Source organism: Phaethon lepturus, unplaced genomic scaffold (genome assembly GCF_000687285.1).
Source record: "Phaethon lepturus isolate BGI_N335 unplaced genomic scaffold, ASM68728v1 scaffold24662, whole genome shotgun sequence".
Classification (NCBI taxonomy): Eukaryota; Metazoa; Chordata; class Aves; order Phaethontiformes; family Phaethontidae; genus Phaethon; species Phaethon lepturus.
This window is the reverse complement of record NW_010524446.1, coordinates 17,968-40,911: the sequence shown is the minus strand read 5'-3', so window position 1 is coordinate 40,911 and position 22,944 is coordinate 17,968. Positions and strand designations below refer to the sequence as shown.

General features: G+C 50.7%; 1 protein-coding gene across 1 annotated transcript in view; it reads left to right on the top strand.

Annotated features, from left to right (window-relative positions):
• Positions 1 to 22,944, top strand: part of GPSM1 (G-protein signaling modulator 1) — a 58,058-nt gene that overhangs the window by 26,357 nt on the left and 8,757 nt on the right. Inside the window, exon 10 of the mRNA XM_010282462.1 lies at positions 1,283 to 1,353. Within this exon, the coding sequence (XP_010280764.1) occupies positions 1,283 to 1,353 (71 nt within the window). The remainder of the gene's footprint in view (positions 1 to 1,282; positions 1,354 to 22,944) is intronic.

The window sequence follows — 22,944 nt, the reverse complement described above, 5'->3', positions numbered from 1 at the left end:
GGAATGCCTGCTTTTTCCATTTGATCACCATGTTCTGCTTACAGTCAGTCTTGAAGCGGTTAATGGATTTTGTGCCTTCTCTCTTGTTAATTTTGTCCAGTGAGCAGCTCAGTGGCACCCTGGGTTTGAACAGGGTCCACGGGTGCTGCTGTAACATAAGCAACGGTGCTGTTAGGTGGTGGTGGGAAACTGGGGAATCTTTAGGTTTGGTGAGTTTGCTGTTGCAGGAACCACACAAAGTTCAGTGGTTTCCGTTCTCAGGACTCAGCATGGGGATGGGTTTCAATTTCCTTGCATTCGTTCACCCTCCCCCAGGATTTCCCTTGAAGCTTGGAAGTTGTCATGGGACCTTAAGCCCAAAGCTTTCGTTTCTGCCCTGTCTGGTATTGCTGGTGTGGGATGTCGTGTGGTGCCCAGCTAAACTGAACCTCCGGGAAAGATCAGGGAAGGGAAGCAGCAGGGTGAAAGAGCGGAAGTTTTCCCAGACGTGGTGAAGGTATCCCAGGGCCATTTTGTAAATCCTGGCTGTGTTAATGAGCAAGGCAATAGAAGCTGGAAGCAGTTTGGAGGGAGACATGGAGGTAAAGAGAGTTTGGAAAGCAGGAGTCAGAGCTGAACTGTGTTTCACCTACTTGGTTATCGCTAGAATACTACATTAAAAGGAATTTTATGAAATTTCAAATATAATGAATGCTGCCAAATTTTCTGATTTCTATCTCAGCTTCAGGGCAAGGTTTTGCTCCCCTTAGGGCTGGGCTTACGATGGTTAAAAAATAATTGCTCCCTCACTTAGTTTTCCAGCCCTCGTGACTGTGGAGAAAAGCTCAAAGCTGCGTCCCAGATACATTCTTTAAGTTAAAAATATGAAGATAAAGCAACAAATCCACGCATTTATTAAACTATGTTTTTGTTATGATTGTTTTCAATGTCAGTCCCCTGACTTTTGTTGTTTAGAGTGGGGTTTGTAACTCCTGAATTCCAGAGACCTCAGTTGAGATCAGGGTCGTAGTGTGACCCTGCCACTGGTTCAATAGCAAAAGCTTTACACAGCCCTAGCAGTTGCTGACTGTGCTGTGATAGTGTTTTGAAAAAGACCCAAAACAATAGAGGAAAAAACCCACATTTGAATCTCAAGGACAGCACAGCTGCAGCATCCCGTCCTTTTGACTTTGTGGTTAACGGGAGCGGACGGAGCATCTGCCCTGGTTTGCATTTTATCTGTGTGACATTAGTGCTGTCAGTGAGTGACATCCTCCTGATGCAAGAGTGCGTTGTTTTGCAGGAGCCAGGCCAAAGAGACACCAAAGGAACAACATGGATGGCTTAGACCTCCTGAAGTTCCCTTCTGAAAAGGTAAGCAAAGATGTCTGGCCTCAGAGATTAAATACCAGTAGGAATCTTGTAATGGCTTGTTGACTGGCTTCATTTGCAGGGAAGTATGCAATTAGCAGATATCACTGGAGTCAATGGGATTTACCAAAGAGGGTTTCTAGAGAGCTTGGAGGAGAGGAACAGCTGGTCTAACTAAAAAGACACTTAACTGAAAGCTGAAAAAGCCACTTCTGTTTTTTTGAAAAAACAGGCTTTTATTGGGAGGATAATCATTAGCATTTTAGCCTCTCCAGTGGCTGGTGGCAAATCTTAGTGCCTTACTAGCCCAGCGGAGTGCTGCATTCAGCACAAGTAGGGCAGGGGAGGTCAGAAGCAGGAGATGGTGCGTTGCAGGAGGCAGAGGGTTTTGTTCCAAAGGGCTCTCAGGACTGCCTCTGCTCTGGTTCACTGCTGGAAATGTCAGATCCAAGCAGATCAGCATTTTCTCAGTGTCCCCAGGGCAAAGGCTGTTTCTGTAGTCAGCTGGGAGGCACTGAGCCTTTCCAGCTACAGGGATCATTTAAGTTTCTCAGAAGATCCTGCACAGGATTGCTGGGTCTGCCCAGCAGCAGGCACTGGTGCTGCCATGGGGCTCAGTCATGCCTGTTCCCAGAGGGAGGTGGCCAGGCAGGCAGCCGTGCTCTGCCTTTTTGGCACATGCCGTGGGCACAAATAATTTACATTCATCCAGCGCTTTCCAGGCACAGTTCTCCTGAGTGTCTCGGGGAGCATTTCTCCTTTTAAAGAAGTGTCACAGAGAGAAAAACTCACCCTACCTACTGCAGGTAGTTGCAGATGGTCAATGGGAAACAACCTCAGGCTTGCAAAACCATTTGGGTGCCTAAACATCCCAGTAAGCACTGGGAGGGCCAGACAAAAGCTCCTCCCTGAATTTACTCTCTTGGAGAGTTAAATGCCAAACGCACTTATGTATATTTATTTATCCTCCTAACTGCCCACTGGCTGTTTTGGCTCCTACCTGCTTTAACCTGTGCAACTCCATCTCTGAGGTGTTGATAGCAGGGACAGTGGTGCCCCGTGTCAGGGAGACAATTGTGTATCCTCATCGGAGCAGCATGGCCCGAAGGATGCTGGCAGGGAGAGTTTTGCTGATGTGTGATTTGCTGTTAGTTTCCTACTCTTTGCTGTAAAAGCTGAGCCTCGTTCGATAGTTCAGGCAGGGTTATGGGATTTCAGGGGTTTCACGGGGAGACTGGAGAAAACAGGAGCTCTGGGTAGTCTGTAACCGTGGAGTCAGACATGAGCTGTCCCATTCCCCCTGTGGTGGTCCTGTGGGGTGTGTGCAAGTTCACCTCTCTCAAGAGATGTTTTGGATGCAATTCCCCTTCCTCTCCCCTGCTGCACCTCTTAGGGACAGGTGATTACAGTCATGGAAGAGGGTTGTTTGCTTCAAGCTTGCTATGGTAAGGGTGATAAGATTGTAAAGAATAAATCAGTGGAGTGAACTGTGATCTCTCCAGCACCCTCTTGTTATTGTCTCACCTTCTCTGTCCTTCGTTTCTGCCAGAGATAGCCTTCAAAGTCCGCAGAGACTCCTGTTACTGCACAGGCCAGGAACTCTTGTGCAATGCTTGTGCATGGAGTTGTGTGTCTGGGCAGAGCGTATCTGCCAGGACGCACCCACGTCAGCGCTGGATGCCCCAGCAGATAGCAGGGACACCGCTTCCCTGTCATCCTGCTCTCTCCAACCTGTGCCTTACTCCTTGTTTTGAGCTTTTCTGGTTTTAGCTCTTAGCCGTTGGTTCTTGTTTATTCCTCTCTCTACCAGACTAAAAATCTCTGTATCACATGCTGGGTTTTGCCCTGAAGGTGCTTACATGCTATAATTGAGTCATCTATTCCTCTTGTCATGAACTACACAGTTTGAGGCCTCTAACTAAGGCAGTAAGGCACTGGAAGGCAATTTCTTTCCAGTTCTGAAATCCACTTTTGTGGCAGCTTTTCAAAATGTGGACACTGGCCTGGCTGCAGTTGGTCCCATCAATAGCATCTAGGGCAACAAATGTCTCCTTACTTGTTCTCACTATTCCTGTTTGCATTGCAAGGAATGGAAAAGTCATTCTGGCTACAGCATGCTACTGTACTATTGGTGTGCATCCTGCTCAGTGTCCTTGGCTTTCTGCTGCGTGTGCCCTAAGATCCCAGTCTCCTGGGCCCTTGGGTCATCTCCTGAGCTGTGCCCAAGCTGCTTTCACCTGCATGTAGTTGCTGCAATGAGGACACCCTGGGGAGTCCCCTCAGTGCTTTATGTATGATAAAAAGGTGGTTTGCGGCCCAGAAACATCAAAGCAGGTTTAGGGACTCAGTTCCCACCAGTTACATGTGAAGTGCCTGGTGCCTTTAGTAAGTGTATCTGGAGCTAAATGCTTTTCCTGCTGGTGCTTCTGTACAAGGGCCTCATCTGTGGGACAGCCGTGATGAGGCTGTTGTGATAATACAGGCAGGGCCACTAACCCGAGCCTTTTGACAGATAATGGATAGAGTTATGTGTGTCTTACGGGAAGGGGGTGAGAATGGAGGAGCCAGCGTCCTGAAACCAGGACAGCCAGGCATGGGGCAGGGCCTGCAAAAGCAAAGTGAGGACTTGCGGTGAGAAGAGACAAAAGCTAGAATTCAGGAGACGTGTAATCTCTGTCACCTCAGTTTCCCCATGCACTATGCAGGGGTCATAATCATATACTTTATACGGCCATGGGAGCACTGAACACAAACATTTAAGAGACCCAAGGAGGATGGCAGTGAGAGAACAGAGGACAGCTTGTAACCATCTGCCGTAGTTAGTCATGTTGCCCTGTGGTCCCCATGTCCTGGTAGCATCAGGGTTGGAAGAAGACCTGAATGGCACTCCAACCATTTATGCTAATCTGCCTTTTAGGAAAGTATTGGGTAAGGACTCATCTTCCTTTTCTTTTTGATGAAACCACTGGGAGACACTGAGGCAAGACAATGCTCCATGTGTGCCGGGAGCCAAATCCTAGAGGTGGAAAATGCCGTGGAGTATCTAGCATAGCCATGTTCCCTGGGGCATGGTTGGGTTATCCATGGTTCAGAGTGGGCTGCAGCATGGTTGGGCGCTGGGGGGAAGTGAAGGTACAGCAAGTGGAGGGACTTGAGCCAAAAGTTTTGTATCCTGGGCAAGATGAGCTTGCCACTCTGGAAGAGGTTTTTGAGTGCAGTTGCCAGAAATCACTATCAGCAGTGACTGCTGCTGGATCTTTCACCTATCGTTCCCTGTGCCTGCAAATAAACCAGCCATGCCTCTACCTCCATACCTGCATTTTTTAAGACAATGATACTTCTTCCTGACTTTTCCCTGTGGAGAGGTTGACTATTGTGTGGTTTTTGGGGGATGCTTCCTCTCCGCTCATTAAAATCATCTGCTGTGGACATAGGCAAAATATCCTCATTCAACCCTGCACATCACGAGTGGCGATTCACACCACCTAAACGCCGTGTTAACTTCCTGCTTCTTTGTGTCTTCTGTTCTGTGCATGCTTGCCAACAGATCTCCACGTACCTGAGACAAGCAATTTGTGCAATTACTATTTCTTGCTTTCCCAAGGACCAGAACGGGGACAGCCATCACATGGGAGACCTGAAGATCTCTGGAAAAGAGTTCTTGTCATTACCTGCAAGGTCAAAGAAATATCGGGAGCACCAATCCAGTTCAGAGAGAAAGTCCCAGGGGTCACGTACATCGCCACTGGATACCAGCGAAGTCCGAGTCCAAGTGTCACAGTCGGTAGGAAGATGTTTTTTTCCTCCAGTACTGATCTGGGAGTTTCTTATAGCATGTTCATTCTGACTTCGTTCCTAACCTGGTATGGGGGTGTCCGTGGCAGTTTCCAGCCTCTTGGCTGGAAAACAGAGCCTGCATATAGCTCTGCTGTTGACTGTTTGGGCAACTGTAGGCAAATCATTTTGCCTTTTTGAGCCTCAGCTTCACTGTTCATTAAGCAGAACAATGGTACCGACCTCCATCCTGAACTGGTTTATGAGATGGATGTTAAATGGTATTTAGTGGTGGTATTGGTAACCTTCTCTTGAGGGATGAGAGTTTAGACCTGAACTTTCCTGAGTTTGGGACTATCAGGATGTGATGCCTTGAATTCCAGAAGAACACAGCAATTTGGAGCCCTTGCTGTGTGGAGCCTGACTTGATCAGCCTCCTGGGGTTCATGAGGAGTGGTCTTCTTGCCTTCAAGAAACAGAGCCCTTTTCAGGTTTTTGATGAGCAACCAAAAATGCTGGTTGCCTTTGCCAAATCTGAGACCTTAGGTATTGTTCCCTCTCATCTCCTGATCATGTAGACAGTCTCCAGGGTGGCAATGTGCAGACTGGTCTCTTTGAATTCATCAATCATTAGGCAGAAATGATAGAAAATCATTGTCTAGGAACTTCTCTTTGGAAGCAAGTTAGGTGGAGCATGCTTAAAGAGCGGAAGCGGGAAAGAGGAGCTGGCCCTGGTGTCAGTGATTTATGGGTTACTGGCATGCAGCAAGTCCTCTGTTGGGTGTTGAAGAGCTCTGATTCAGTCTGTGCTTCGCTCCCCAGAAGGTGGTGGGGATCCCTGTCCTGGAAAGCTTTTCATGTGCCTTTTTGATGTCTTTAGCATGAACAATTGAGCTTTTTGTTTGGCCGTTACCTTCCAGTTGTGTTGATGTTCATGTTGTGACACGTGGCAAGTACAATGTACTGGGGAGGTTTCCTGCAGCTGTGTTGGTTTTGTTCTCAGTCCTGGAGACAGGGATCACACCCACAAACAATGGCATGTTTCTGGATCATGGGAGGGGCTTGCAGATACTCAAACTCAGTGATCTCAAGTGAGAAGCCCCAAGTCCTCAGCTTGATGTTGCCGGGAGATAATGGAGCATAACAGCAAAGATTTAATGATCGCATGGGTGCTTGAAAGTATTTGGGCTCTTGCTTTATACTGAGACTGTAACATACTATCACAGTCCTGTGATCATGTAGTGATTCCAGGTAAAATAAATCCAAGCCAGGAAAGCTAGGCCTATTTTTTCTTGGCATTTAAGAAAAGCGAAATAAAATATTTTCATGCTGGGTAAGGAAGGTCTGAGCTGCAGAGCTTGATATGAAGCCTGTCTGTAGAGTGGGTATGCTTGAAAGTCTTTCTAGCACTGAGTCCTTTGTTCCTGGTCTGCGGATCACGGCGAGAACATATCCTGCTGTACCTGTGTGCATGTGCATATGTACACATCCCTTTTTAATCACAGACATTCCTGGTTTTCAGTTCTCTGACCACTGGAGACAGGATCTTTACACCAACTGTGTTTTTTTTAGACTTCTCTGAGCTCATTCTTCATTCCCAACAGTGCTCGTGAAAGTGGTCTAACAGGAAAAGCATTTCCTACTGCTCACCAGTGCAAACATGATCATTGAGAAGGAAAACAAAGCTCATCTGAGCCAGAAAGGAGACAGTAGCATGGGGGCATCCAAGGCAATACAAAGGCAGAAAAAAAAAAAACCCCACACTTCTGCCAGAAATAGCCTTGTATTTTTAACTCAGACGTTCAGCCAGAAACCAAACAAAAGCCATGCCCCATCAAGAGCAAGGCAAAAAGGATTCTTCAGGAGTGTAGCTGTGAGTACATAGGCTGTGTCTAAGAAAAGGCCCCATGGGACGTTGCCAACCACTAGTGACCTCTTGACAGTACACATGCGGTTTTGGTGAAAGTCCATGCAAGAGCAAAGAAAGACACGGACATGCATACCCCAGTCGCAGGAGATGCCTTTCAGACACCTGGGGTTCATGCTGTACCTGACTCTGGAAGCAGGTGAGGGACATGCTGCTCCTCCCATCCTTCAGGGATGGGTGACCACACAGCAGGGATGCAAAGCCCAGGGTTTGCACTTGTAGAGGGGTGGCTCAGGCTCTACCTGACTGCTGTAGACTTCTTTCACCAGCTGTTCTCCCGAGGCCTCTTCCCTGTGTGCCCTGACTTTGCAGTGTGTGTGTGTTAGCTCCCTACTTACTCTGGATTTGTGAGCTGAGCCCCGAGAGTCCATTTTCAGTTCAGTTCCCAGGCATGCCTGGCGCACATGGTAGCGAAACAGCATAGAGAAAATTCAACAGGATATGCAGAGCAGCAGTGTGGGGGGAACAAAATGACGTCTTCCTCCTTGCAGATATTAAACATGTCCTGTTTTATCCCAAGAGCTAATAGATCAATGCACTGTACAGCGCTCGTGACTGGAGGAGAAGGGCGACTGCCTGTCTTATGTTTTAAAGAATGCCCCTTATTTGGTATCTAATGGATCGTAGTCCATATCCCATAAAAATGATGGTGACAAGTGCTTTATTGGGATTTTCTTCAGGCCAGTAGCTATACAGAGTTACATTGCATGATCAGGCTTGCAGTCTTTGTAGGCAGGTGCTCTGAATGGCAGAGAGGAGTTTGCTTAGAAAAATGCAGGTGGGACACTGAAGCCTCCCAGCATTGCTGTCAGCAGGACATCCTGCCATCCTTCCTTGCCAAGAAGGCCAGAGCCCTCAGCTAGATTTTGCCGCTGCCTGTGCACCCACGAAACAAAGGCAGGTATATTTATATCCCCTTTCCTGAAGTTTTCTGAAACAACCTCAGAAATCCAGGAGGTCTACAGAAGCCAGAGCTGGAGAGGCTCAGGAGGCATTTGAAATTCTGCCCTGACCCCTGCAGTGCCTGGTGGTGCGGCGTGCAAGCCGTTTGTCCGGGCACAGGAATAAATGGTCCGTCAGCCCTGTTGCAGGCAGCAGAGCCCCGCCGGCACATGGCTTACACCAGCTGGTTGTCTTCAGACTGTGCCCTGCCACACATGAGATACGCTCCAGAAAGAGCTCTCTTGCCAGGAGAACATCTCTGCAGTATGTTCTGATGGACGAGGCTGGGTCACTTCAGGTGAATTTTGTTTTGTGTTGGTGCTCCCAGCTGACAGTCCTACCAGCCTGACTTTGTAGCATAGGCCAGACCTCTGATCATTTAAAGTCAATGTTGTCTTGCCGAGTGCTTGCCAAAAGCGAAGCAGCCCCTTGCCTTGCATTCTGTTTTTGTCCCGTCTGTCGGGGGGCTACCAGGGCTGCGTCAGTCTGTTGTAGGGGAGTGCAGGCAGGCTTTTTTGGAAAGTAATTCCTATCCATGGGAGCCTTTTTAATCAGGTGTAGAAAATCCCACCCAAGATGGGGAGAGAAACTCTCCCTGGTCAGGCTATTCAGACAAGCATCCCCCCAGATTCCTCATTTTGTGAATGCTCAAAGCAAAAATCCTCTTTAATCCATCAATAAACAGCAAGTCCTTAATTAGAGGTGAGCTCTAATGGTTTATCTAAGGTGCTTTTATGGGATGCCACAATACCCACTGTCCCATCAGAAGGCATGAACTCAGACTGCGCATGTGGTCCTGTGTGCTGCTCTCCCACGGTCATTTTGCAGAGGGGAACTGAGGCTGTGTGCAAGGCTGACCAGAAAAAAAAACTCATCCCAGGCCCCAAGCCAAGCAATGTAATCTCTGGATAAGTCCTGCTGTCAGCGCAGCCACTGACCTCCTTCCACAGGGGCCGTACTGCAGCCGGTGGCTCCCTGGGACAGGGAGGTCCCGCAGGTGCGGTGCCTGAGTCAGAGCTCCCGGGTTCACTGCCCATCTCTGCCACCGGCTGCCTCTTGTCTGCCTCCCTCTTCCCCATCTGTGTGACGGGGTAATGCCGCTTCCCTGCCTACCCTGGGGAGGTTACAGAGGCGTGATGATGGCTGTAAAGTTGTTTGAGCTTTGGATGGCAGGAGCTGTGGTGGTGTTATTAGCATTGGTGATGATGATACTAATTACTGAGCTGCTGGGAAACTCCCCATGGGAGGAGGCGGGAGAGGGGAGGAGAGGCAGGGAAAAGTGAAGGGAGGAGAAGTGAGCTCTGGGATGGAGAGGAGCCTGTCCTTGCTGGGAGCTCTGTCGGGCCCTGGGAGAAGGGCTCAGCCTGTTGGCAAAGCCGTGGGGATGCTGGGATGGATAGGAGAAGCCATGGCCCAGGTGCTACGTAAGGTAGGAGAGCGTGCCATGGCCTGTGGCAGGGGCCCTCCTGTGAGGGTCCCTTCGTGTGACTTAGACCTTCCTGCCACTGCCGTGCAAGACGCTGGTGTTGTGCATGGTGGAGATGGTCACATCGCTGGTGGGGCAGAGAGACTGGCTTCCTTGCCCCTCGAAGGGGAGTTTCCCAGCCATGGCTGGTGATCGCTGGGAGGAGAGGGACCGGCACTGCCTGGGTCTGGGGGATGGACAAGGGCAGGGTCCTCTTTACCTTTGAGGTCAGGTCTGGAGCTCCCGTGGGAATACTCAGGGCTGTGAGTGCCTGGTTCTCCACAGGCAGAGCAAAGGTGGGTTTGAACTGGGAGAAGTTGGTGAGGGTGAGACGCGTTTGGTCACACTTTCTCTCTGTTGCAGAAGAGCCCTGAGCAAAGTAGCTGCATTAGAGCTCGGTCCCTGTGCCTGCAGTTGTGCCAGATCCGAGTGCTGCCTGCAACTCGTGCACTGCACACCTTCCGAGCTTCCTCTCTTTTGAAAGTAACATCAAAGCAGAAGGTTTTGTACCACATGAAGCTTGCAGACATCAAAGGCTTGTTCATAAATTTAACCCCACTGCTGTGGAGAAGGTCATAATGCTTCAGCTCTTGATTGATTTGGTAACAGATGTATTTTAGAGGGTTACTAGAAGGATGGGGTTTTTCTAACACTTAAGAAATATCAGAGGTTGTTTGTTCCTCACCTCCTTCTCAGAGAGCAACCACTGTGGGAAAAGGAGAGGGTCTACGGAAGAAAGGGGCTTTGTATTCCTGAAAAGACTGCCTGGGGAGGGACTGGGCGCCTTGTGTTTAAGGTCAGCACTGAGCTAAAGTCTGAGGTCAATGGGACTGTGCACATGCCAGAGTTCAAGGGCTAAAGCACTTTATTGGGTTGAGGTCCAACCTGCTGGAGCAAAAACCATGGAGGGAGGTAAGGGTCAAGCCCAGTCCTTTCCCTTCCTTGGGGACCTGTGCTCTAGAAATGGTCCTGTTCATCTGGACTCTCCTCTTCCCAGGGGCGCGCATCAGCTTGAGGGAGCTCTTCAAACCTGTCCTCCACCCTGTCGTCAGCAAAGACCATTTATAGTCAAGAGAAAGAGAAGCCGTGTTTCATTGCAGTGATGACTTGCAGACATGGGTTGCTGATGTTTTTAGACACTGAACAATTTGCAAGCACGCTGCATCGCCAGACATTCCCTAGGACAAATGTTTTTATAATACCTTTTTTATGAAGCAACCATAAAAGAAGGGAAAATTTTGTAGATCATACCCCCCCACCCCAAAGCCAGGTTGCCAGAGCTCTTTTGATGGTTTTCTCTCTCATGATTTAGTTGGGGTTTGTCAGGTTGCAGGAGCGATGCACAGAGCAGATGCTTGTGGTTGACCCTCTGCCTGGCCTGCAAGTATGAGAGTTCAGTTCCTGGTGTCACTGGGCAGGGAGCAGAGCTGGAGAGCAGCGTGGCATCCACGGCAGAGCCGGGCAGGGAGGTCCTCCTGTCCCTGCCGCATCGTGTGTTGTCCAGGCAGTGCTAGGAAGTCAGGTGCCCCCATCCATCCCCTGTGACTTCACTGTGGACTGCAGAATTGGCTTAGACGGATGCTGGGGTGCAAGGATAAACACAGCCTCGGGGGCTTCCTCCCAGGCACTTGTGCTCTGGCCCCAAAGCTTCTTTTTCCTGGTTGTCTTGTATTGTTTGAGAGAAGATTAAACTGATCCTTCCTTGCAGTCCCTCAGGAGCTTGACCATAGCAGGTTTGCACCAGCCAGCCTTTGCTGCCGGTGGCTGTCTGTGCGTCTTCCCTCTCTTTTAAGATGAGGTAGCCTGTTTGTCTCATTGATGTGTAGACTACCACAGTGCAAGGGCAGTGCGAATGTAAACCCTCTTTTATCCCTCAGCCTTTATGTTTTGTTTAACTGCATGGGTATAATTATGCTGTTATCGTTGGTCAGACTTTCTGGTGTAAGTGTGCTCCGAGAATCCAAGAGCAAGGGGGATGGAGAGGAAAAGAGAAGCCAGAATCAGGGGGAGGGAAGGCGGCTGCTGCTAAATTGAAGACTGTTCTTATGACACCTGGAGGCTGCTGTGCTGGTGTCAGCCCTCTTGGAACTGAGCAGGTAAACACTGAGCCGTGACTTGTTCTTGTAACGCTTTATCTTCCTGTTCAGTTGTGGGACCTTCTGTAGTGTTTTGGGCAGATGCAGACCTGGGAGAGAGGCTGTGCTGAAATATTTCCTAGCTGGAGGCAGGATGTGTCGGAAAACTTTCTGGAGGGCTCGAGTCTGACAGGTATAAGGAGGTTCTTCCAGGGATTTGGGCTGTTCAGAGAAGCAGCCAGTGATCTGGTTGCCTCCCCAGAGTCATCTTAAATTGTCTGACCTTTCTTTCCATACGTCTGTATGAGTCTTTCTGTTAAGCTCCAGGGCCCTTCTTCCGTTTAGCTCCTCTTCTCTGGCTCAGGTGGGCTGGTTGCACAGATGCCGCATGAGCCAGGAGACATTTAAAAAACATGCTCCCAAATCTAGAGGTGCAGCAGAAACAGCACAGCCAGAGCCAAGAGTCTTTGGAGTTTTGGAATGCAGAGCCCTGATACATGCTGTTCCTCACCGGGACTGTGGTGCTAGCATGGGAAGCAGGGAAATAAACGGGTAGATAGAAATTCTATCTCTGCAAAGTAACTTCACAGAGATGGGGGGGAGGCAACAGCATTTTCTGGCTTGCGCTGCCTCTGCTGCATTCATTGCCTCAGAGGTAAATTATCAGTTTCTTCCTTAAATATTAACAGCTGCCAGGTAATGAATTCCCCCTCTCTGTTTTATAATGGCACTAAAATTGGGATTTGCCTTGGTTTTTCTCTGTAATTATCCAATGAGAGTGTGTGAGTGAGAGGGAGGCACAGCAGAGCTGGGCCTTGCAGGCTCTGCTGCAGGCAAGTGTCGTGCCTGGGGGACTGAGCCGAGGCACAGCCCTTCCCAACGGGCAGCGCCGGTGTGCGGGGCTGGGGCTGCACAAGCAGTTGCGTGAGGCTTATGGTTTTATGATCCTTCATGAAGTTACTTTTTCTTATGCAGAGGGGCAGGCTTGGGCAGTAAGCCAGCATACACAGTTGGAGTAAAAGCCAGAATTACCTGCCAGGCTCCTCAGCATCCCACGGAGGAGAAACTGGTCCTGGCGAGGTGTGGTTGGGAGAGCGCATGGGGGGGAGCAGCATCCCCGGCATGGAGAGGTGAGGCAGGAGCCAACCTGGTCCTCTAGAGCACTGGGGCCAAGTGCTGCGCTTGCCTCTGCCTGGGCACCCCCTTCCTCACTGCGGATGGCACCTGCATTTCGGACAACTCTGTGACTTGAGCTTGGCTTTGTGAGAGACGAGCTGTCTTCAAAGAGCTGCGTGCGGTTCCCTGCGCTCTGCTGCCGTGTAACAGGCGATGTAGTGCCAGTCCAAGGCTCTTCCTTTGCATCCTCTGCCTTGCTTATCTGGGTGGCCAGAGGAGGCTTCCTTAAAATCACCCCTGCGGAGTCCAAAATTGAGAGCCTAGAGACTCTGCCTTACGTGCCTTGGGCACAATGCAGATGGCTGCCCGGCTTAATCTGAGAAGCAGTGATCATCCCTTATACCCACAGTTTTGCTTATGCTGCTTTAACCACCCTTTGCAGCCAGGTCCCGGGGGGGTGTCTGCTCAGAGCAATGGCTTTTGCAGCACTGAGGAGACTCTCAGTTGCTGCAGTTTTCATTTTGGGAAAGTGACTGCTCTGCTACGGAGCCCCTGAAGGTGCTGTGAGTGGTTTTGACATTTCTTAATTTAAGCCAGGAAAAGGCCAGACTCTGACCTCTGGGTCACCTGTGAATATTTGACCCTTTTGGGTGCTGAAGCAGGAGAAATGACCCCTACAAGGTGCGCTGCACCGCACAGGACAACTGTTAACTATTCCCTCCTCTTTGTCCCGCAGACAATATGGAGGACAAAAGCCAAGTAGAAAAGGGAACCTGTCACCACTTAAAAGCAGATAGCTCCCACCCATCCTGTGGGACAGGACTGATGTTGGCAGGGCAGATGGTATCTGTACGGGCCCCAGCATGATCAGTATATTTATCTGGGGTGGTGATGGCTTGAGGACCGCTTGCGCAGGGCTGGTCCTAGACCTGTCCTTGCCGTGTCCCGCATTTTGCTCTGAGCAGAAGCAAGGCAGAGGTATTGCTGCCTCCGTGCCTGTGCGTCAGCCCCTCAGCCTTGTCCTCGGTGAGATGCTTCAGTGCTTAAGGTCCCAGAGATAAAGCTGAGTCCCTTATCTTCCTGCCTTTGGGATATTCTTGGTGCTGGGACACCCTTTTTCTGCTTTTTCCCCCTATACCTGTCCCTTGTTTTTCCTCCTCCCACACCGAGGTCAGGTTGTGAATCAAAGCTGTGCTGTGGAAAGGAGATAGGAGGCAGGATTTAACACAAGCCTGTACTTGTGCATCAGCCACATGCAGAAAAAGGAATGTACTGGCTGCCCCATGTGCAGGATGGCTGTCCGAGCCCTCGGCTGTGCAGGAGTTACACCAAGGACCCAAGGGCTGGATGCTTCTCGGGTCGCTTGGGCTGAGGATCAGGGGAATGTATGAAAGCATGTCCGAGACCCTGTATTCCATCCATAACTGGCTAAGTGTGGAGGCCAGTTTTGGAGCTAGAAAACTGTACGATAGAGGAACTTGCTCTAGGAAGGAGGTAAAAACTGAACTGGTTGTCCAAGGTCCCAAGACCTTTGTTAGAGATTACGACAGGAGGTCTGCAGACCGGCTAGTCCACTGGTCCAGGCTAGAGCTGACTAACCAAGCTACTGAAATACATTCTTCTTCCCCAACTCATTGTAACTGAGTTTTCAGTTATTGGCACTTTGAAGCCGTAATTGAGGTCTGCTTTTGTCCTTGCACAGCCTTTTCTCCCGGCAAATTGTCAGCCATCAAGTGGTATGAGACAGTAAAAGAGATGTTACACTCACCATTTCCTAGAAACTGTCACTTTAAAGAGAACAATACTAAAAAGAGGGATGAGTCTAAGCCAGACCCAGAGCAATAAAATTCCAAATGTTTGATTTCTCTCAAAATCTGGAACTCTTCATTTGTTTCTAGAGTCTCTGCTGTGCCTGGGGCACTTCGTACATTCACAGTTCCGGCCTCTCACATTTAATAAACTGCACATGCCATAAGAGCTTAACAAAAAAAATCATAGTCTGGGTTCTTTTTGGGTATAAATCAGCATAACTGCTTAAATTGCCAGAGCTATGATGACGGCAGATGACACAGGAGCCTCTGGTGACTGGGGATTTTGTTTGGTTTTCTCACACGACTATCTCTTGCTCAGGCAAATGCGAGGGCAAGAGGTAGCCTGGCTGTGCCCGTGTTGCACTGGGGTGCCAGCAGTGACCTGTATCCGTGCCAGCGCCGGGGGCTGAGCTCCCAGCGTGCCAGGTGGGATCTGGCATGTAAGGAGCACCTGATGGATCCAGCCGGTCTCTGTGCATGGACGGAGGCTGGGAAGGCAGCGTGGCCTGGCTGTGCTTGCTGGAGCCATGCTGTGTGCTTTTCTATTGCTTGTTGAGTCTACGAAGATAATCTTTTCTGTACCAGTAACTTGTGTTTCTCTCTATATGAATTATATTTAAAAAGAGGGAAACGCACCCTAATAGTATGGGGTTTGGGTTTCATTTAAGGACAGACCTGTAGCAGTGCAGGAGCTTGTATAATCAGACCAGTTTTGTCTGTACCTATCTTTGACAGTCACCAGCTGTGGGACAGGGCTACAGGGCTGGAGGCTCTCCCAGAAGACACAAACACAGCGCAACCTTGGGGCAAGTTTGGCTTTTGTCTGTTATTGCCCGGCTTTGAGGAGGCCAGATCACAGCCTGTGAGCAGCTTGTCCTGTGTGGTCACTCGGGCACCCTCCCCAGAGACTGCCCCGCTGCCTTTGTTCGTCAGCAGCACAGCTCTGTCCCCAGCGTTCGATTGCCGTCAGGCAGGAGGGTTCAGCCACCCAGACGACGGGCAGTAACCTCCTCTGGTAGTAGGTTGTTCTCTAATCCACTGCTTGTGGATAGGCACGGTCCCATCTAATACTAACCTTCTCTTCTGGATTTAGGATAGCCTTGGGGTGAGTAGAGGTTTTGGGGTGTCCTTGTGTCTGTGCTTGGACTAGGTGCAGGAAACAGAAGCTCCCTGGGAACTGGCTGAGGGCCGTCCATGGTTGCAGAAGTAAGGAGAAGGGTGTGAATCCATAAATCAAAGGAGCCTGAAGTGAGGAAGGTTCAAGGGCTGTTTCTTGGAGCTCTCACGGTAAAAAGCCTATCATGGCAGCAGGAAGGCTCCCTCTGCCCCTGTATGAGTGTGAACACAGCTGGGGGGGTGTCAGGGTTAGAGGTGCGGGCAGGCAAATCCCAGCTGGACAGGAGGAGGTGTCCCGGCTTTTGGCAGTCGCTGCTGGCTGCCCACTGGGCAGGGCACAACCTGCGTCCGGGGTTAATGTGGCAATCACGAGCCTCTGCTCACACCTCACCTTCAGCCTGCATCCGTGTTTCCCATTAGCAGTGCTATTTTTGAGCCTCCCAAGGCAATTAACACCAATTAATCTAAAAAAGCCTAAAAAATGGTTTTTCAGAGCCCCTGGCTCCTTCCTGTTCCCCATGCGGCCCCAGAAGTCTGCAGCCTGACGCTGGCAGAGAGCTGAGCCCAGTTAAGTGCTCCATGTGCAGGCACTGCTGGGGAAGCTTCTTGGCGAGATGTGCAATTAGAGAACGGCACCAAATGATCCCATGGATCCAACTTTTCCATCCTGGATCGTGGTGTCTGTGCCACAGAGAGAATTACAGTTCCCTGCAGTGCTCATCATGCTGGAGGAGAGCAGGAAACAGCTTCTGCAGATCGGTGCAGCCCTCTCTTGAGAGCTAGCAAAGAATGAGACCACTGAATGTGCTTGGGTGCAGGAGGTGCAGCTCCCCTTGGATACGCAGAAAAGTCCCTGGAAGATTTTTTGCCTGTATCTAAAGCGATTTGCATCCTGCCCTTCTCTGGGCACTGTCACGTGGAGCAAATCAGCCTCCCTGTCTTTACCTTCCCCAGATGGGGTGTAGTTTCCATCTTGCCCTTTTAAACAGCATGTACCAGAGCAAGAGCTGCTCTTTGCTGGTAGGAGAAGCTGTTCCTGTGTTTGCATGTGATTTTTGTCCTTACCTGCTTAAGCTCTTCTGAGAAGGGCTGTGTCTGACCGTCGCTGAAATGATAAACCCACGGGTACCAGCCCCAGGATCCTCCCTGGCCTCAGCAGGGCCAGGATTTCGAGTTTCGTGGGGTGCCTTGCATAACAAGGCCTTGATCTTGAGCGTGGCCTTCAGGCATTACTGGAAATTGAGTAAATAATAATTAAGATTTGGGCGTTCGCTGCAGTAAAGGGTGTTTATATGAAGGTTAGATGTGCGTTACGGGTGCTAATGTAGATGGGTGTGTGCGTATCCACCGACTAACTTCACCTGATCGTCAGCACCCCTGGTAAAGGTGCTGCATCTGTTTGGCTGCTTTTTAAAACAGCCCTGTGTGAAGAGCATGTAGGTGTCTAAATAAAAGTATGCTTGAAGAAAACAGCACAATTTTGGCAATCCAGAGACAAGTAGGCTTTTTTGCAAAGCATTTTCAAAGCAAATTGTCAGTAGGTTCCAATTTCAGATGCACCAAGCGCAGTATATTGTGGGGAGGAGGGCGTATCTGCTGCTGAGGGAGCGTCGGATCGCTTCCATCGCCGGAGAGGAGCGTGTCCTTCACCGGCAGCGGGCTTACGGGCACCTGTCTCCTCCATCACCTCCTACTCCTTGGTGGAGCTGAAAGTGGGGAGGTGGTGGTGAGGTCTAGTGGATAGAGTAGGTGACTGGGAGTCGAGCACTATATATTAACCTTGGCTTCTGTGCTAATTAATCAAGAATATGGGTTATATCATTTAAAGCAATGGAGTTATTTTGGTTTAGCAAATTACTGCTGCTCAGCTGAGACTCAACAGCTGAGCATGGTCCTAGTTCCACCCCCCTCCAACTGCAAAGTAAATCGCTGCAACTTGTTTCTAAAACTAGCTAAAACACTGTGCTTTGCTGCTTGGGTGTGTTACAGCGTGCACGGCCGGGTATCACAGCTCTGCGTGAGGGTGAGCATCACTTACACGCCAGGAACTTACTTGCTGGCGTCTGCCTATAACCTGAATTGCTTTGAGCAAGTAGTGCAGGTTCACTCCCAGTTTTGGTATTTAAGGGATCCTCCAGGTTTTTGAGCCGAATTGACCTCTATAGCTGCCCATCTTTTTCCATAGACTGGAGGGACTGACCTGGAATGATAATACTTCTAACTTGCCTCCTTGGTTAGTAATTAAAGCTTCAGGTGCTAAATCTAGGCTTGTGTGTTTCTATTAAATGGTGACAGGGAAACCCAGCCTGGCATGGTAAATGCTGCCAAAACCTGTGTGGAAAAGGTGCTGCATTAACTACAGAGTATTGCTGTAGCTCTTTGAGGGCTGTTTGAATACACTAATACATTGCCTTCCAAAGAGAAAACAGAAGTAACTTCCATGCCATGGGTGCACTGGTCTCAGCACCGAGGACCTGTGATTTTTCAGGGTAGCTTACCGTGTAGCTGGGGAAAAAGTGTAAATCCAGTGTTAATAAGGTTAACTCACAAAGCAGCCAAATCTGAGCATGGTGGCACTAGCTTTAGACAGGCAGATCGGCACTGCAAGTAGCAGAGGTGTCGGTAACACTGCAGCCAGACACCCACGCAGGCATGCCACGCTCCGTCTCAAAATAAAATCAAAACCAATATTGTCACGTGCTATTGATCCAAAGGCATGGATTGAAGCTGCATGTGGCAGTAGGGCATGCTCCCAACAGGACAGCGGTTACTGTATTAGGGAAGGAGGGAGCGTGGGTGAGTTATTTTGATTTTGTTTGAAACAATAAAACCCAAGTCATTTGAAATCTTAACAACAGAACCAGCTTTTAGCACTGGTGTTTATAGGGATGAGTGGGCGAGTTGTTTAAAGGGAAAAAAGTCTTTGAAAAGAGTCCAAGTAAGGGTGATAATTTCATCCTACAAGGGAAGCGCGGTGCGCACGTCCTGTGTTTGAGCAGTGTGTGTATGGCCTGCACCAGGGACTGTGGCCGTGCAGTTTGCAAAACACGCTGAAGGGCACACGTGTGCCGAGGGCACACTCGGGCGCACACTCGCAGCTCCATGGAGTGAGAGCCGGAGTCTGAAGTTGCAGGTGGTGTTTCGGCAGATCGCGGACGTCTCTCTCTACTTCGCTGCATCCTGAACCCAGGTGCAAAAAGTAATTTCCTCTTGCTGTTCCAAGCACTGACCTCTTGCGCGTGGGCTCTGCTCCTGTGTTATACCCATCTTCTGCATTTCGCCCTCAGTACCAGCTTCAGATGCCCCCATTCATAGCTGTCCCAAGTCGACTCAGCTCTTCAGGTAAGGAGCAGAGTCTCAGTTCTGGCTCATTCCCTTGCTACCTCTCTCCACCAAAGTATCCCCTTAACTCACCCCCCCCCAGCAGCGTCTGTGCCCCTGCACCAAGCGTGACAGCAGGCACCTCGGCCGTGTCCTGCCCCTTGCCCTTCCTTGCCCCTTCTTTCCACCCTTACATGCTGTAGCATTTTTAAAAATTAAATCACGAACTAAATTGAAGTTGAGTATGTGAGCTCCCCAGGCAGCAGCTTAGTTTGAGGCCGATTCCCAGTCGTCTCCTGCCTTCCATAGCCTGTGGCACCAGAACAAAATAGATGCAGAGTAATTGCCTTTTGCCTGCTCTGTCCTGATACGAGGATTTTGCGAGGTCCTGGGCGATGGAGAGTTGGCCTCTTCTCCTGGCGGGTGACAGATGGGGCTGCCCCACAGGACAGGTCCTGGCCAGCATCGCTGGCACTTCGGGGGTTCCATCTTGCATGTCTGCAGCTTCCCCACCGCAGCAGTTCTGCCCACGTCTTGTCAGCACGGGGTATTTTATCACTTGTTGCCTCAGAGCTTGTGTTTGCCCTTGAGCACAGCCTGACCCCCTCCCCGTCAGCCAGATCGGCCTCGTGGGCACCGATGGACTCGCAGTCCCCGACGGCGGCTGCCCCGGCCCTGCTGCTCCCCTTCTGGAGACGCTTGATGCATCCGTGATGCCTTGCCCTTGGGTCCAGGGTCGCTGTGGAGCCCAGGGAGGTTCACAGCCCCTCTTGGGATGGCGGGGTCCGGGGTGAGACCCCCCGTGCCCTGCGTGGAGCCTGGCAGCGAGCGGGGGCCGGGGCCAGGTACTGAGCCAGGAGTCCTGATCTCGGGCCCCACGCAGGTTCCGTGTTTCTAATCGGTGTGTGACTCCTGGAAATAAGTTACTGGTATGGAAAGGTACGAACAGTCCCCCAAAGCTGCATTTGTTGAGGATAAAGAAATTTCCTACTTTTGAGGTGAAAGATGACAATGAAGTGTAAGGGGACAGTGTGGGCAGAAAGCCAAGAGTGCCAACGGGGCTCTGTCGCCATTTTGCCGCTGCCCTGCTCAGTGGCCTTTGACGAGCTGCTTCTCTTTCCAGTGACCCGTTTCACTATCAAAAATTCACGTTCACGTTTCACAAATGGGAGGTGAGAACAGATCTTTGGCTGTTGCATAGCATTTCTATCTTTCCATATTTAAAACCTTGTTGCAATTAGAAATTTCCCTCTGTTACACAGTGGTATATTGAAATTAAGAGATGCTCGTGGCTGAACATCTTGGGCTCTTGCAATAGGACAAAAAAAAAAAATCACATATCTAATAATATAAAGGAGCAGGAGGACTATCAGGAGCTAAAAATGGTCCTTCAATATTTTGGTGCTTTAAATCTGAGTGATCACATTGTGTCTGTATGCACACAGTGCATTTACTGTCGTGGTGCCTGTGCCTGTAAAGCCGAGAGTGTTTGCAGATGTAGTTTAGGAAAATTGATCCCAATCTATTTTTAAGGTAAAGTGTGTGTGGTGGGTAGGAGGTGAGGAGGTGGAAGGAAAGCTAAATATTCACATAGCTCCGCTGTGTGTTTAAGAGCATCATCTAATAACACTGAGATCGTGGCAGAGAGGTGAGGGAGAGACGAGCGCTTCGCTGGAGTCCACCCCCTCGTGCAAGGGCACGGGGTGACTCCGGGGGAGCGAGGCGAGCAGGGCTGTCGCTTTAAGCTGCATATTGCACCCAGCGGGTCACTGGCGCTGGCGACGTTCTTCACATGGCTGCGCGCTCCGCATAAATCTCTGCTCCGGCAGACGGAGCGGAGCTGGGGAGAGCTCTTGCTGGCTGCCAGCAGTAGCTAAAGAGCATCGAAGCAGCAGCCCCACATCGCCAGCCTCTGCCCTGCGAGGTGAGGTTGTTCTTGCTCGTGGACATGTAAAAGCTGGAGCTTGGGGAAGAGCTGGCTGCTGAGGTCAGTAAGTAAAACTCGCTTTTTGTTTGTGTTTCCCTCCTGTCCTCTGAAATGGGAGGCTAGGCTGGGGGTAAGAGAAGGAGGTAGATACAGAAGAGAGGTTTGCTCAGGCTGGGGCTTGGCTATTGCCTGTGTATGCCTGTTTTTTTAAAGTTTGCAGGTAGCTTCAGTTTGAACTTTTTATTATTAATATTTTTTGCAACTTTCTGGGAAACAGATGCAAGCAATGCACAGACTGCTCGGGTGTCTGCCGGTGTCTTACAACAGTGTGTGGTGAGTGTGGATGGTGGTTCTCCGTGCCTGACCGCGCTTACTGGGGCAGACGGGGTGTCTGGGGGCCAGCCCTGCCTTTCAGAGGGAGTGAGGCAGCAGTGCTTAAGGATTGGCGTGAAAGGGAAGTGCTGTCCTCAGCAAAGACTGGACAAGTTGAACAGCTTTTCTGACTCTGGATGTGACGGTATCATCAAGGACTGGAGACTCCAGCCGGCACCAAGCTGTTGGTGGCCAGGGACTGGGAGAGTCCTGCTCCCGAGTCCAGAGACGAAGCTCTAGACATTTCACCTCCCAGTAAAACAAGCTGCGGCTTTTGGCCAGGGGTTTCCTTCCACTCCCCTCCTCCAGCCCCTCCTTCGCCTTCTGGGAGGCTCTTTCCAAAGTTCCCCTCTGGTGCCTTTCACCAGGTGAAGCAATGAGGTAGGGAAGATACCTGGAAGGTGACGGGGTTTGGGGTCGTGGTCATGCCAGCGATGCTGGCCCCCACCATGGGTTCCTCTGGAGTGAGGTGTTGGGGTGGTATGAGGAGAAAGCAAAGCTATGTGCAGGGACTGGCAGGCAGCAGGGCAGCCCAAGCTAAAGTGCTCCCAGCACTGGCAGTCACTAGCACCACCCCAGCCCCGCTCCAGCTCCCCACTGGTGATTTTGAGGCCGGCTGCCTTGAAAAGAGAGGAGGTAAGCAGTTGCGATGCATCTACTTTACAGAGGGAGAGACAGATAAGGCATGGCACGTGGGTGTAGATGTGTTGGGATGAATGTCTGCCAGGCCCCGAGCAGATAACTGCTTGCTAGAACAAGAGGCACAATTTTTCCAAGAAGTGTCAAGAGCGTGGCCCTGGAGACAGATCCCTGGGTTCTGTCCCAGCTCTGCCACTGCATCACTGTGGGACTTGATCAAGTCACTTCACCTCCAGGTTGTCTCCTCGCTGAAATAAGGTGAAGACGAGGAATCATCGGTGGACACTTTTAAATGTCAAGGCAGTGCTCTCTGAGGGGCTGCTGTGGGAGTGTAGTGGTGAAAACTGCTGCATTATCCCTAAACCTGCTGCTACCCTCAGCTCATCCCTGGCCTGGCCCACACACCAGAGCCAGACCGCCTTCGAGCAGCAGCTCCTGAGCTGCATCTACTGTGCCAGACCCGCCAGGGTCCGTCTGCCGCTGGGCAGCGGGTCTTGCCCACAGGTAGGGCAGCGCCAGCCCCCTCGGAGGGCTGGGCAAAGCTGGAGTGAGCAGTCCTCGAGCCTGACAAGTCCTGCGTCAAGGCAGGTCTGCAAGAAGTTGAGCCTGGAGGAGAGAAGGGGAACCAAAGGCAGGCCAGCACCCCGTGGGGACACCAGCTGCGAAAAGAGAAGCTGATCTGACAAAGGAACAAGGTCTGTCCCTTTGGGTAGTTTGGGAGCGTCTGCAGTTTGGTCTACTGGGCAGTTTCCCTTCGAAGGGGACGTTTCACCCATGCGTGGTACAGCAGGTGCTTTTGGCACATGGCAGCGGCAGGAATCACTGGGGGACATGCCATGGTTCTGCCATCGCAGAAATCATCTGCTGTGGTCCTTGGGGGCCTCTGGAGCCCTGTCCCAGAGCAGCCCAGGAGCATGTTGTTGCACAGCTGCGATCAGACAGGCTTTTGGTGGGGCTCAGCAGAGAATGTGGGGAGAGCTGCATCCCGCCCTGGCTGCCGCTGCTGCCCGGGAGCCCTCCGGCTCTGCACGAGCTGACTTTAAACCCTGTGGGGCAGCAGGAAGCTGCGGGAGACGCTGCCGCTGCCAAAGCCGCTCGGGTGAAGGAAA